This window comes from Brachionichthys hirsutus, chromosome 16 (assembly GCF_040956055.1).
Source record: "Brachionichthys hirsutus isolate HB-005 chromosome 16, CSIRO-AGI_Bhir_v1, whole genome shotgun sequence".
Classification (NCBI taxonomy): Eukaryota; Metazoa; Chordata; class Actinopteri; order Lophiiformes; family Brachionichthyidae; genus Brachionichthys; species Brachionichthys hirsutus.
This window is the reverse complement of record NC_090912.1, coordinates 3940244-3955496: the sequence shown is the minus strand read 5'-3', so window position 1 is coordinate 3955496 and position 15253 is coordinate 3940244. Positions and strand designations below refer to the sequence as shown.

Below are 15253 nucleotides of genomic sequence, written 5' to 3'. Positions count from 1 at the left end.
CCACCATGACTGCTGATCAGCTGCATTTAATGGTTTTTGATGGGAACGTTCCATTTCTGAGTCATTAATGAAAGCAGAAGCTGCTAAATCAACCCAGTGACGTAACATGGATGAGCTGACACCCGAGAAAATGAGCAGGTCCCCCATAAAAAACAGAGGTTCTTAATCACAATGAGATCTTTCTGGTTACATAAAGGCAATAAATGTATTAATTCATAAACAATAAGCACACGAAATTATACACATGAGCAGAATCTCACATCATATTTCTAAAAGAGATGATCAACCGCCTTGAGAGACATTTACGGATAGTTTCATTTAACATTAAAATCATCATGCCTGCATTAAAGACATTTTATAACATCCTACATTTACTCCCAGGGTCCGAGACACAAACAGCTGCGGATATAAATTATACTATTGATTTCTACTGTGCATCCCTGAGACGCATACATGGAACAATGCCGATTCAAAATCGGATTAGGTTGCTTGATTGCATTTTAGCTCGTAAAAAGTTGGCAGGCCGACTTGAAAGCCGAATAAAAGATCACTGCCCATTGCTCCCTCATGCTGGAGAATCAGACAGAAAGTACCCCCCCCACACACACACACGCCTATGGCTTGAACAGGAGAGGCTGCATCTTGACAAAGCTGAAGTTGTAGTACTGTGGCAGGCCCCGGTGGCTGTTGTTGCTGAACTGATCCCACACAAATGGCGGGAGACCATTCTGTGTGGTCGGCCCGTTCACCGCCTCCGCAAGAAAGTCCCCAGCCATGAGGAAGTCGGTCACCTAGACGAGGCGTCATAGAAACGCCGAGCTGAGCCAAAATGCATTGGAGCTTACACAAAGTAATTGATCTCTATTACCGGACTGTATTATTAGTTTAGTGATAAGCAGATGGAGTTATATAATCAGATACATTTAACACACTTAAATCTACCCACACTAGAAACAGAGAGGGAACAGGGGTAACCCCTGTTTTAAAAATACATATTAAAATAACCCTTTTTTTTTTTACCTTAGTGTCATAGCAACCTGTTGGTGTAGGGTACTCTGCCCTCAGGTCAGCACGGCAACAGATGGTCTTGCACGGGTCACCCTCGGAGTACTGATCGTTTTTGTATTCTACAAACAAACAAATACAGCAAATAGTATAGACGTGATAAGCTTATTGATGACCATGAAACTGATGGTCAGTTTCATTGTTGTTGAGGGACGACGTAAAGAAAGAAGATGAGACACAGCCACGCACCATTAAACCTCATGATGTGCTTCAAGGAGTCCAAGTCCTTCACGCCGGCTTGGTCACGGCGGAAGATTTTGGCTCTGGGACAAAGGTCATAGGAGAAGTCATCTCCAAGCTCCTCCCATATCTCTTTGTACCCACTCAGGTTGTAGATCTTCTGGTGGAAGGGGATGTTGTAGGAAGGCCAGTAACCTGCGGTATACAGTGAGCGGGAAATACGTTTACACCCATCTGACTGAAGCTAATAGCGTAGAAGACGGAGGGGAATGGAGCCGATACCCCTGCGCAGAGCCGGGGTCTGATCGGAGTACTCCACCAAGCCGGGGATCTGCTCCACCACAGTCAGAGCGCCATCATCAAGGCTGTGGCCCAGCTTCACTTTGCTTCTGTCCAACACCATGTACTGATTGTTGTAGGTGCCTGCGTGAGTTTAAGGGCTGCGGTTAGAAGAGCCATGCAAAATGCAATTAAATATCGCATTCCAAGTTTCAAAAGGAGCACTTCCACGATTTAAGGATTTTGCAATATACCTGCAAACACTTTAATGTGTAAGCTAAGCGAAGATGTAAGAATCGGGTACATAAATCTTCACCGACCAGAGTTGTATTTGGAGAAGGTTTTGGCCCATTCTTCTCCAGTATGTGCCAAACTGTTAGCCAGCCGGACCCTCTGCCATGCAAACAGGCCGTTGGGGGTGACTTTATCAAAAAGGGAGGCGTTGAAGATTGCGTTGCTGGTCTGCGTCATCATCAGACCACTGCCCATGAGGTAGAAATCATCCAGAGACATAAGGAAACCTGAGGCGAGAGACAACCGGAGACAAACGTGGACAACCGCAGCACAGACGCTATAACCTGGACTAATGAAGCGAGCGATTGATTGCTGATCGCTACTCTTTGTCATTGTCCTTGCTATCTTTGCGCGCTACATACCCGGGTAGCTGCTGAAGGACAGTTTCCCGGTGGCCGTGTGGGGTTCAGCGACATTGAAATCCCAGTGTTTGTATATCCGCAGCATGGCGGAGTAGGTGAACCAGCTGGAGTGGGAAAACAGGAGGTTCTCAAAGCCCGGCAGCATCTGAGGGGACAGACAGAAAACGTTCAAACGTCAATAAGACATCACAGCGTCCGCAAAGATCCCTGGAATTTAGGTCACTGCCATTGTTTGATATCCCATTCAGGGGATTGACAGGCACACGTTTTGACCTCTGACCTTGATCAATGCAGAGCAGTGCCCCATTCCAGGACGCCTGAAGTCTCTGATCCGAGTGCCGGGGGGAGGGATCAAAGCCGGGATCAGATCCAGGAGGTCTCCCACGGCATTCAGGAACTGGATGTCAAACTGCGACATCGGCTTTGGGAAGGACAGCAGATAAACAGCTGCCGGTTAACGAATGAAATCAACGGGGGGGGGGGGGGTTTACGTCTAACGTGAGCCGGCACGAATCCAACTCAACTCTTTTACACAACAAGTGGCGAAACTCCTGTAGAGTTGTGTGTGGAGTGTGTGTTGGGCACACCTTCTTCCCCGTTTTCTTGGCCCAGTCTGCGACTCCCGCTTGCAGCCCGTCCATCTGAGCCACGATGAAGCCCACGTGTTTCCACAGAGGGTCGGTGCTCCCGCTCAGCTTCACCTGCGCCCTGGTCCACGAGTCCTGTTTGCTACAAAGTCCATTGTCTGTTTCTGGCTGTCGTCATTCATTCTTATATTGTTTTTGTCCCCCAAAGAAAGAGAGAAGACACTCACACAAAGAAATTCTTCACCAGCGGCAGGATCGTTGGCTCCTGGATCATCGAAAGCATGTTGGTGTAGTGATCCATCATCTTCCTGTGGAGGGATATATTTATTTTGAATTAAAGTGACGCAAACAGTGAAATGTCGTGGCTACTATTGCAACAGAAAGCACAGTCATGAAAACTTACTGCGCGGTGAGAAAACCTTCAAGGTATCCAGCCAGGAAAAAAGTCACCTCGTCGGTTTCGGGGGACCGCCCATACCCGGATCGGATCTCCAGGACGCTCCAGCCGGTACGGGACTGGGTGTCATTCAGGTACCCGAATGCATCCCCCTCCTTCTCCAGCACCCCCTCCTTCAGCAGGACGGCTTTGTGTCGGCGGTCCCAGTACGCTGTGGCAGCCGATACCGCTGTTAAAGAACAAAAAACACAATGGCAACGCAACAGTTGTTTTCTAATTGGCTAATAATGTACTTCTGCAAATTAAAAATAGAAAAAGCACACAGAGAGCGCAGACCTCCGCCAAGCAGCTCATTCCCCTCCTAATTTGATTTACACCGTCCACATGGTGATCTGGATCAGCACCAGAAGGTTCTATATTGTTCTTGGTGTATGAAAAGTAAAAGTGAATCCGAGTCCATGTGTATTTTTAACCGATTTGTGAATCCATAAATGGAGTTTATGGAGGTTCCAAATGGGACTAATTCCACCAATCGCCTCCTGGTCCTGAGTCCTGACACACACTTTGACTAATATTACAGAATGACCGTCTGTCATGTAATACACGTTATTGTGTGTATAATCAGATTGACCCAAACGTATCCTCTACGAAATGGAAATCTCACATGTCAGAATAGAAAGAAACACCTGAATCTTGAGAAAATACGTGATTGCCCCTAAGAGAATAAACACTGATCTTAAAAACGAAAAGAAAAATATGGCGGAGTCCGTGTTGGTCACAGTTCACACCGTGGATATGAGTGGACACGGGGCTGTCATCCAAAAACAGCTCAGCCAAATAAACCGTGTAATAGATTACACGTCCCGTCCCAAAAAGTAACTTTCACTGGTTTTACTTACTGTCAGCGGAGGCGACGGGCACAGACAGATTAAGGAAAACACAGACATAAACAATCCGCAACACAATCATGCCTGCGTGAGTACGGCGAGCAGACGAACGGGGCAGTCCGGGAACAAGGGGTTTTGGGTTCTACGTGTGAGTGAAAGCACGAGGAAATAGGAGCATCTCGTGATTGGCTGACGGGCTGAGCACGAGACAAGGGGAACAAACACCTTGACGTCGACTCACGCAAAGCAAAGGCCCGTCCGCGCGGTCCAAAGGACGAAAACGGTCGTAAGTCACTACAAAACAACATGCGATACTTCGATTTGTCAAATATCACGGAGCAAAATGTTTCACCCCAGATGGGACTCGAACCCACAATCCCTGGCTTAGGAGGCCAGTGCCTTATCCATTAGGCCACTGGGGCTTCGCATTGGCGGGGTTGCAGTTTTCAATCAAATAGTGACATTTTCAACCAGTGACCACGTATTTCACTATCATAAACAAATGAATAATTCATAATTAAACCAGAATTTCCTTTATTTATGGTCGATTCTATGTTTCAATGATAAATATAATTTCACCCATTTGCACTGATATATTTATGTGTACATAATTTACAGGTATTCCTGATTCATGACAATCGAGTTACTCAAAGAAACAAAACAGTAAATTAATAAAAACTTTAAATTAATTCACTACTAACTTGAAGGCAGCGATATTATTTTGCCCAAAATGAACTTCCCCAACAATAAATCATGATCATAAGATGCACAAAACCATTTTATATTCATTAGAATATTTTTTTCTCATTAAAAAGGAAATAAATATATTTTGACAAACATAATAAATAAATCTGGACCAATAAGAATGACAGCATACAGTTTTTGTAAACACCTTTTGCACCTATTAGCTTACATGAAGTTGATTTCTGCATGCGAGTGCACACAACAAAAACACATACTGCTGATGGAATGTGAGCAACGGAGAAAATAACACATTTTAAGTTTGTGGTATTTATAAGGTTAAAAAAAAGACTGTTTGTTAGGATTTTGTGGCCGAAATACAAGTACCAATGAAAAAAAACAGGAGTGAAATTGTGAAATGAAACAAAAGAATCATGTCTGAGAACATCATTCTCACCTTCACATTTTACACATCGAGGGCATTTTGTTTTTTATAAGGCATGTTTATATTCAAAGCTGCTTCAAAGTAGAATAAAATCATTGACACACACCAGACACGTTCTGCCTCACTGAAATACTACATCGCTGTACTGTATTAACCCCGTCCACAACGTTCCAATTCAATATTGGTGCCTTCTGTGAAGAATCACGTCAAAAAAAGCAGGAAATATTTTTAAGACAAAAAGTGATTTGCAATCAACACTCTAAAAATTCACAAAGCTGTTAATATCAGGAAGGAAACGCCACACCAACATAAAGCAGTAGTCGTTTTTCATCGTTGTGAAAATAGTGTTTTCCATTTCATCTGCTGTATCACTGTTTATTAAGTGCACTGATAATTAGAATCAGGTGAAGGGATTATGTCACAGGGGGACCCTCTTCTCTTCTCCTCAGGAACGCAAAGACTCTTATTCATCATCAATCAGTTTCTCAGCGCCGTTCTCCGCTTGTGCGCGCCCGGCGCTTCCGCCTTCTTCTCCGCCACCTTCCTCCTCCTCTTCATCTCCAGCGTAGGAGGAGAGCGACTGGCTGCTGTAGTTGATCGTTGTGCGGGAGAGGTCCACTTCGATGGGGAAAACATCGGCCTCCTTCAGGACGGCGTAGCACTCGTCATAGTAATGTGACATGCCAGACACGAAGCGCTGCAGCTGAAACACGATGTCCTGGACTGTTGGTGAAGATGACAGGCGGGAAAATAATTGGTTTTTGAATGCAATTTAAATTCTTCTGCTTCTTATCTGGACAGCTGTCTGTTTCTTTGCTCTCTCTTTACACGCTGCGGTTTTGACGCGGGTCTGTCATTCCCCTTCCAGAATGATTTTCAGAATCAGAATAAAGTATTACTTTTAGGCCCGTTACGATGTGACAAAATAACTTGAACAAATGCAGTCAGAAAAACTGATTTGTTGTGTATTTATTGTTAAATCCTGCAGTGCAAAATCTCCCACCCCAGATGGGACTCGAACCCACAATCCCTGGCTTAGGAGGCCAGTGCCTTATCCATTAGGCCACTGGGGCCTTGCCAGTGAACGTACCAAACTGAACAAAACAGTTCAGTTTGGTATAATTCAACCCACGAACCGATACGTCTCAGTATTGCTGAAGGGGGAACAGATATTTTGCTCTCTTTTGTGGTGGCTAGAACCAGATCAGATAGATGACAGCTGACAGGAAGAAGAAAAACAACAACACACCGTGTTTCTGATCCAGCAGTTCTATCTTCTCCAAAACATCCTTCCTCATTCTGGCAAAGCGAGCTCGAGCTTCCTGCCGACAGCGCAGCACCAAGCGGTACTCGTAGTTCCCTGTGCTGACGCGATACAGAGGTTCTCCTATGGCCTACAGGAAGAAGCAATAATTATTAACTCCTCCAGAAGATGTAAGAAACCTCTGATGGATGGAAAAGGTGACACCTTTTTCCACTCTAACTCTAAATCTGATATTTTCCTGGATTGACTCGTTACACTCAAATATTCAAATGATGACTCACAATACTGGTGTATTCTTCATCGTCCATTTCCTTCACCTTGAGGCAGTATGACTGAGAGACACAAGATATAGAGATTTACAAATGAAGGCGCAAACCGCTGCGAGCGACACTTGAAGGCAGAGAGCTGCATTCTTACCAGATATTCAAACTTGACATCCAGGTACCTGCGGATGGTGAGCTTTGTGTCCGGTATGGCCTTGTGGAGGTAAGTGTTCAGATCGTGAAGCATCTGCGCAACCATGTAGAAATATAATTGGTCAAAGTTTTGAAATGAAGTCATACAAACCAGAAAATGATGTCATGAGCTTCGTGTGCGACAACAGAGCGGAATGTTGTTGGATTAAGTCTAGTCAAAAGATAGAAGTCTTTTTTTTTAAATTGAGATCTAACAGATCCATATCAAAAGTAAGAAGCAAGAACATGTTTCTCCTGTGTGGACTGGAAAGCCGGATTAGAATCTCTACTCACTGGTTTGAGGGTCTTCAGCAGCTGAATGCCATACTTCTCAATGTTGCGGTGAGCATCAGCAAACTTCACAAAAGCCTTGCTGGCTTCAGCCTGGGGCTCTCGTACCCCGATGACAGAGAAAACATCCCCAAATGCTGAAGGAGTAGATTTCCAGTTAGGCTGAGGTCAATAGACACCTACGTTAAAAACAGGGGCACCAGATCATTGAGTAGAACTTTGTTCATAAGTTCCAATTTTACCTCTGTGAGTCTGAGACAAATCAAAGAAAGCTCGGAGCAGCCTCTTCGTGTGCTCCATCAGTCCTGCAAATAGACGCCCAAATACTGGATCAGCCAGATGCTCTGGGACTCAGCAGAGCTATTCCTTGCAACGGTAAATGTTTGTTACCTTTGTAGAGCTCCGCTGTTTTCTCCAACTCTTCCAGTTTTTTGACCAGTCCATCTGTAACGTAAAATGAGTCCACAGGAGTAGCACTATGCATCGAATCTACCTGTTCAAATCAGCCGCCAAAAAGCTCATGATAATCATCTCACCGTTGCAAAGAATAGCTCTGCTGAGTCCCAGAGCATCTGCTGTGCCTGAGCTCATGTTCTCTACTAGACGATGCTTGACCTTTTTCAGCACTGAAACACACAAACTATGCATTTAAAGGACACCACAACACTGGAAAACACACAACATTACAATACATAATCCACTTGAAGCAATATAAGCATAGGAGGTACCTATATCCAGTGATTTCCCCTGTTTTGGATCTGCCTGCAGTTTGTTGTAGTGAATTGTTGCTTCTCCCTGAGAAAAGAGTTGTCTGGATGTATTTAAAGAGGAATGTTTCTACAGCTCAAACAAGTAGAGCCATATCTGTCCAAAATAATAGTAAGCCCATCTGTGTGTCACCCAGTAGTCTGTGGACAATATTTTACTCTACAGGGTCCCGTAATAAGATCAGAAGTGTCATCACATCATTATTTTATCCCATTAGACATGTATGAATCACAATCTGTTATCTTATTACATGTGTCAAATTCTCTTATGAGCAAACTCTTCCAGCTTCATTGCACTAGGACAGACATTCACACACACTAAACGGGTAACCACAACACAGTCTAAGCCTTTAAATCCCACACTGCACCCTGCCTTTGTTCTGTCATACAGGAAGTCATGGAATTTTTGGCGAGATAAATGGGTGCTAAAATCCACAGAGCCATTCTGCGTCTGTGACGTTCTCACAGTCACCACGTTATGCTATCGGCTCAGACAGTTAAGTCTCTTATCACACTCTGATGAGGTTTTTGCACAAATAATCATTGCTGGACTATACAAGGATAACCCTGCAGGCACAGCCAGACGTAAAAATGTGAGTTATTTTATATTATTGAACATTTCTATTCATGTCTATGTATTCAATACTGAAAATAAGCACACTATCAATATTGGAGGAAAAAAGGAATTAGTTTTGAGTGCGTCTGTATGTACATGTAGGGGGTTAAGATTACTTTCATTTCATTTTAAACAGATACTCCATAAAGGCAGATACTACACTGCCTTTATGGAGTGTAGTGGAGGTAAATAATAAGCCGTTTAAGCATATTTTGCTGTTCAATACTAGAAATGAAAATGGACTGTGACTTTAGTACCTGCACAGCTTGAATCATCTTTGCCACTTCCACTTTAGTCAGTCCTTTCACTGGCTTCCCATTCACGCCAGTGATTTCATCGCCTGCTGCCAGTGTTCCATCCAGAGCTGCTGGGGTATTATCAAAAACCTGGGAGACAACAGAAACAACATCAAAAGGTAACAATCCCAGTTAATCTTAACATAATCACACTGATATTGCATTAAATTCATGCTTAACAATGGTACAATCTGAGATCTCAGATTTTAATACATCATGCAGTTATCAGATTATTTCCTACCTACCTGGACAATGTAGAGGCATGGACAATACTGTGCCCCACCACCAATACTGATCCCAATAAGGTTGTTACTGTCTTTCTTCAGGCACAATGTACCAGGTACTGTTGGTATACCACTTTTGTAGAGACACAATTGTGTAAACTGAGGATTGCATCATTTATTTAACTTGTCATATCAAAGATGACTAGCAGTATATTATCGAGTCCTTTAATTTCACTTAATCTCGTAAAGTTAACAGTGACAGTGAAAATATTGTGTCATGAAATGGGAAGACATCAGTGTTACTCACAGTTTGTCCTCCTCTAAATCATAATCCATGTCTGCTAACGCTGCAGGACAGTGTCACTCCTGTCTCTGTAAACAGTAACTACAAATACGATAAGGACAAAATATATACATTATATTTTAACAATTTCATCAGCAATCAGTCTATTAAATAGTAGGTAATGTATAGTGAACGTCATTCTGGTGGGACAAACTGTATATACAATGAACAGAAGACGCTAGCTGCTAATGCAGGTAGATACACAGCTGCAGCACATGCTACCTATTTCATGACTGCGAGTTAAAAATCACCGCGTAACAGTTAAATGCCGTATTTCAGCGTATAGAGGTAAAACTATTTGGTTATTATTACTTTTCTTATCAACGTAACCCCATTAGCTGCTCGCTACTGAAGGTTGCTAGCAAGTGTAACAGCGAGTTTCCCCGATTAAACGACGACAATAATCGGTAAAGTATTTACCTTATAGCATGTGCAAAGAATTCTCATTAAGGATTTTTATTTTTCTGTGGGTAAATGAGAAAACAGAATATAAGATCTGTTTCCTTAAATATCCCAAATATCCCAATTTCCTCATCGACTGAGAACTCCTTTGTTTACTTTTTGTCACATCCGGTACTAGCGGAAGTTGTCACGAAAACAGGGGGGGGGGGGGGGGGAAGCTACTTTGAGACGCGACCCTACCCTGTGACTTGTCTTGCAGGGCAGTGCCTGTGTTTAAGAACATCTTCTCATAAACTGCAGGACTCTTCACACCATGGTAAATTACACTGCGTTGTTTCTGCTGCTATGTCTCTGAACATGCATAGAAGACAATTTATTTATTATATGTAATTTGTCAAATACTAATACATGACAGATTAATGCGATTGCTTTATCACGACTAAAGGCAACCGTTCATTTGTAATGAGACTCAACTGAACTGCTCTTTTCTATTTCTCAGGAACTTGAAGTAAAGAATGCAAATCTGAGCGCTGGAGATCAACTGAAGGTTAAAGGGTTGATTCCACATGACGCTGAGAGGTGAGTTGAGCAAATGGGTTACATTTGATTCATATAAATCTGTTACCTAAGCACACTATATTGATATCAATGCAGATGCAATTTGGTTACCCTGGAGAAACGTGTTGGGTTAAGATCTGCAAACATCTGTTTACTAAAAATGCTGATTAACTGCATAATTTAATCCACTCAGATTTCAGATTGAGATGGGCTGCGGTGCAGAAGACTTGGGACTGCACTTTAACCCTCGATTCCAAGATAAAGCTCATGGATCTGTTGTTGTTTGCAACTCAAAAGCTGCTGGTTGTTGGGGTGAAGAGCAGCGGAAAATAGATAACCCCCTGCAAAGGGGCAAAGAGGTGAAGGTGAGATAATCTGACTGGATGAAGCAACGATGGGACAAATAGAAATGTTTAAGGATTTTTCTCAAAGGCTTAAAAGTTTAGTGTACACCTAATCAATCAAATGAACCTAAACCCACATTCATCCAGTGATGCATCACATAAAACGTCTCTTTTCTGTTTTAGATTGTGGTGAAGCTGGCTGGAGAAATATTTGAAGTGGAGCTTCCTGATGGACATGAAATCCTGTTTCCCAACCGTTCCCGCATGGATGTCATCAACTACATCAAAATTACAGGAGATTTCAAACTGACTTCCTTCAAGATCTGCTGAAACTGCAAATGCTGTAACCCAATGTTTAAATAATAAATATTATTCTGATAGACTAGACACACCACCATCAGATACTTCTTTGATAACACATATATTTTATTTCCTTTCTCGTCTTTCGTTGTCACATTTGGCCTCATTAATGACTTGCTGGCAGACATTTCTGATCAGCTTCAATAAAAACATTTAGAAATACTCCATATAGTATTGTCATTCTAAAATTGCCTAAACTTATTGAAAGTTTGTTTATCAGAACAAAACAAGATGTGTGATCCGAGTTGATGTTAAAAATGAAAGCAGAATCCACACTCTTTTACATCCGTCATACCATTTCAGAAAACAACAACCCAATAAAGATAAAAACTCGATTATAAATCTTGTTGCGGGTTCATCAACATCGGCTAGAACTGTACAACCCTTTGTTTAATAGTCGTGTTTAGTACTTTCAGCATGGATGTGTACAAAATCTTTACGTAGTGCAGAGAGATCCAGGGTCAAGATCATCATGAACATCCATCCTGCAGGAAGCGAATACTGACGAGGACCTGGTGGGTGATCAGAAACTAACTCATGTACATACATGTCAGAAGGGAAAGAGAGTCTCTATTTATTTTCCCCCTTTCATGATGATTTTCATCATCTAGACTTTAATCTCTTCCTCCTCCTCGGAAAAGGCGTGAGGTGATTCGTGGTTGTGAGACAGAGCAGGAGAGGCGCTGCTGCTGCTCATCCTCGCTCGCCTCGCGAAGGATCCTCCACCGTAATGACGAGACAGCACATCGGCTGCCCTCTGGAACCTTTCTGCCTCCATAGCAGGAGCCGCTCTCAGAGGAGATCCAGCGCAGGCATCTGGCGTCCTCAGGGAGCCCCTCTCGTCCTCCGGCTCGGTGCAGTTTGAGCCACAGCGGCCCCTGACGTCTCTGCTGAATGACCCACTACTCATGGAAGAGTTGGGTGAAATCATCCAAGGGCTCTGCACAGGCGTCTCAGTCAGAGAGCTGTCGTCCTCTTCGTCCTCTCCTCCTTCTTTCTCACTTGGAGTCTGGCTTTGATGGGAGATCTGATGGTAGGCGGGATTGTCAATTAAGTCCAGCACCTCACTCATAAGGGAGGGGCCGAGGTCCACAGTGAATGAGGTGAGGGAGTCTGAGCGTGTCAGCGTCACGCCTCCACTATCTGGCGCTGATCCTCTCTGGACGTCATCTTGAAACTGTCTGTCCAGGCGAGAGAGTCGGGGCAGGGTGACGAAGCCAGACTGCAGGCCTGCGAACAGACGGAAGTAGAAAACACACCAGAGTCACTCTAATGAAAAAGAGACATCATGAACTCATGAATAACCTCAAGGCAGAGAAGTCAAGTGGGCTGTGTTGTAGTTCACTTAGGAGTGAAGACTGAATTTATAGTTGCAATTTAAAAAGCTTCTTTTTTTAAGAGAAAGAGCGAGAGAGAGAGAGAGAGGAAACACAAATATGAGCAATTGTGTCTGTTAAACTCTTTCACAACACAGAAACCCCCCTACTGAAACTCCCAGGACAAAATAAAGGGAGAGGATGGAGATCAGATATGTTTCCCACCAAAAGAGGGCAGAACAAGAGAAGAATACGAACAACTGCAGCGGCGGGTCGGTATGAGAGTCTAGTAAAGACCCCGATGAGGGTCAGGAACAATGTTTTCTACACCGCTGCACAGCAGCTGTGAGACTCATAACACCAAAGCCTATTATCTCCATCATAAACCCTTATATTGACTTCACTTATCTCAGCTCACAAACATTTCTCAGCTCAGTATTACTGACATTGATCTCCGGTAAGATGCTTTACGTAAAGCCCGTCCCGCGCTGGAGGGAATGATCCCTATTATCTCACCATATGTGCAGAGGGAGTCGTCTGCTGAGCTGATGGAGCAGGGGAACAGCATCCTCTGTCGGCCGGCGATGGGAGAGTCCATGTTGAGCTGGGGCAGTGAAATGGCATTCTTGATGATGGGTGAGATGTTTGGTGGCGGGGGTGACAAGTCACGGGAATCCACCCGCAGTCGTGGCACAGAATTTTTCCGCACGTGCCGAAAGGTGCGTGTAAAGAATCCGGTTGTCTTGTTAGCTGAGTCTGGACTTCCAGGCTCCTTGACGCCGCCATAGTTGCTCAGGAAGGACGTGTCCCCAAACACATCTCCTCCTCGACCGACATGCATGGTATGTCGGAAGTCTCCCAGCGGCGGGCTGATCATGTCCACGGAGAGTTCACTCTTGAAGCGACGTTTCCCCTGAGAGCCAGACACGAGGCCTTTAACTACCGGCAGTTTCCCCAGACTCATAGTGGCAGAACACTTGTGTAATTTCTCCTTATTTTAAAAGCGAGTGTCTGAGTTCTGATTACATGTTAGTCAAATCCCTGGACAGTGAGAGAAGAAAATGCACATTTGTGGTTGTTAAATTGGGAGAGAATGTGCGTATAATCCATGCTCCAGTCCCAGCCGGCTAGTCCTCCACGAAAAGGCTTCAGTATGGCTCTAAAGTCACGCAAGTCCACATTGACACGGCGTCTCTTCTTGCTTTCTGCATGTGCTTTGCTCAGACTAAGAGGATCACCTCAGCAGGAAGTCTCCAATAACTATTTTAACACAAGCCTAGTTAAAGAAGTCGAGTGTCGAGTTCTGATGAAAAGTGACTGGACTGGACAGAATGTGGAACCAAGACACTTGAATGCATTTATGAATGACTGACTTTAGCTACCTAATAAACTATGCCCCCCCCCCCCCCCCCAAAAAAAACTGCCTCTTGCCTCTTTCAATTTCTTACATTGAGGTTAGCCTACAATGGCTCATACATTTATTTTTGCCTGAGGTGTTTTTCCCTTCTCTGTGACTTTTAACAAGAGTTCAACATCACACACTTCACACACTGTCCTCATAAATTGATAATAATCCCTTGTTCCTCTAACATCAAAAACCCTTTCTCTAATCTGGTTCTTTTCAAGAAGCAAATCACAAGCCACCGCTGAAGCCCTCTGCTTGGAATCTTACTAGCAGCGATTTCCTTTTGTGTGTTCAATAGATCCCGACTTCTGAAAAGACCTTGTGTCTTATCCAACAAGTTGCTCTGCTGTTGTCCTCGTCAAAGCCCCCCCCAGTGGAATAAGCAAGGCGGTGGGGTGTCCTCTGCCATGCATCGTCTCCTGTTAAAGCGGCTTATCCATGTGTGCCACCGGACTGTCCATGAGACTTCCTGTCCCCAGGTTTGTTGCTCCACGTCTTTTTCTTCTATTCTCTGGTCCTTCTGTATAGACGTTGGCTCTTTTAAGGGTTACCAGAGCAAAAGGAGGAGGAAGAAGAGGAGTGCAGAAAGGCGCTGTAATGCATCATCCTGGAAAAGGGTTCCTTCAAGATTGACCATGCACTGGATTATTTGATAATCCCTTCTGTCTTCCCTCCCTCTCTGACTGTCGCTTGCGCTCTGTCTCCTTTAATCCACTTAGTCCTCCAATGGTTTCCTGCCGTGGGGGCTTCGGTTTTAATTCAGTTCGGTTCAGAGGCCAGCTAAGAAAAAAAAAGCACAGATTTTATTTTAAAGACTAAACAACTCAAACAAGCCTTAACATCAACAATCAAACCCGTAGTCCCATAAAATATACGTACTTTTAATTCCTCATGTTCAAAGCTAAAAATCGTATTATTTTCAATACAATTTATGCTTTTTTCTAATCTCTAAAATCAATTTTTAAAACATTCCACTAAACTGGTATTCAACAAAGGTTTTCCTATGGATTGGAAGGGATTTTTCTGATGTGGTATTTAGAAGAATCAACGTGTGTTTTTTTCTACTACAACCTCCCAAACCCCGGTGTAATCTGAATACTTTCTTCCTGTCTGTTGAAGACGTAACTCCAGGGCAAAGGGAGAGCTGATAAACTACAAACATGTGACCTCTCCAAACTGCACCTTGGATTAATGTCACAGGACTCGCCGACTGATGCTGCTGCCAGGCCAATCTGGACCCAAGAAGGTGTCTCTCAAGGCTAGGCAGCATCTGAGCTCAGATTACCTCTCGAAATCCTTAACTAATCTCAGTTTTGCAAGCAGGTGAATATTTATGGCCTTTCTAAATAGAATGCACTGCCTATAATCCAGAAATATGAAAGAAGGAAAAGTTATCCTGGGTGTGACAGAAAGAGTATTCAATTTTAGAAGTGGG

General features: G+C 43.7%; 3 protein-coding genes and 2 non-coding genes across 5 annotated transcripts; all 5 read right to left on the bottom strand.

The window, feature by feature from the left end:
* Nucleotides 1-3: 3 nt before the first annotated feature.
* plbd1a (phospholipase B domain containing 1a) lies at nt 4-4133 on the bottom strand. The gene is made up of 11 exons (XM_068750257.1): nt 4064-4133; nt 3171-3393; nt 2995-3075; nt 2768-2909; nt 2461-2601; nt 2181-2325; nt 1845-2045; nt 1528-1668; nt 1255-1440; nt 1021-1127; nt 4-791 (listed from the first exon to the last, which is right to left on the bottom strand). Exons 1-11 carry the CDS (start codon nt 4131-4133, stop codon nt 615-617), a joined length of 1614 nt encoding a protein of 537 aa, XP_068606358.1. The 3' UTR covers nt 4-614.
* A 267-nt stretch (nt 4134-4400) lies between these two features.
* Nucleotides 4401-4473, bottom strand: trnar-ccu (transfer RNA arginine (anticodon CCU)). Its single transcript has one exon. It is a non-coding gene; the product is annotated as a tRNA-Arg (tRNA).
* Nucleotides 4474-4635: 162 nt separating this feature from the next.
* pick1 (protein interacting with prkca 1) lies at nt 4636-9964 on the bottom strand. Its single transcript, XM_068750197.1, has 13 exons — nt 9854-9964; nt 9398-9475; nt 9112-9223; nt 8828-8956; nt 7916-7982; nt 7724-7813; nt 7578-7631; nt 7430-7492; nt 7191-7324; nt 6859-6951; nt 6723-6773; nt 6427-6571; nt 4636-5900 (listed from the first exon to the last, which is right to left on the bottom strand). The coding sequence occupies exons 2-13, from the start codon at nt 9424-9426 to the stop codon at nt 5641-5643; spliced, it is 1227 nt and encodes a 408-aa protein (XP_068606298.1). The 5' UTR covers nt 9427-9475; nt 9854-9964; the 3' UTR covers nt 4636-5640.
* On the bottom strand, nt 6178-6250 carry trnar-ccu (transfer RNA arginine (anticodon CCU)). Its single transcript has one exon. It is a non-coding gene; the product is annotated as a tRNA-Arg (tRNA).
* Nucleotides 9965-11704: 1740 nt separating the features above from the next.
* LOC137906147 (cdc42 effector protein 1-like) lies at nt 11705-13377 on the bottom strand. The gene is made up of 2 exons (XM_068750455.1): nt 12930-13377; nt 11705-12327 (listed from the first exon to the last, which is right to left on the bottom strand). Exons 1-2 carry the CDS (start codon nt 13375-13377, stop codon nt 11705-11707), a joined length of 1071 nt encoding a protein of 356 aa, XP_068606556.1.
* Nucleotides 13378-15253: the final 1876 nt, after the last annotated feature.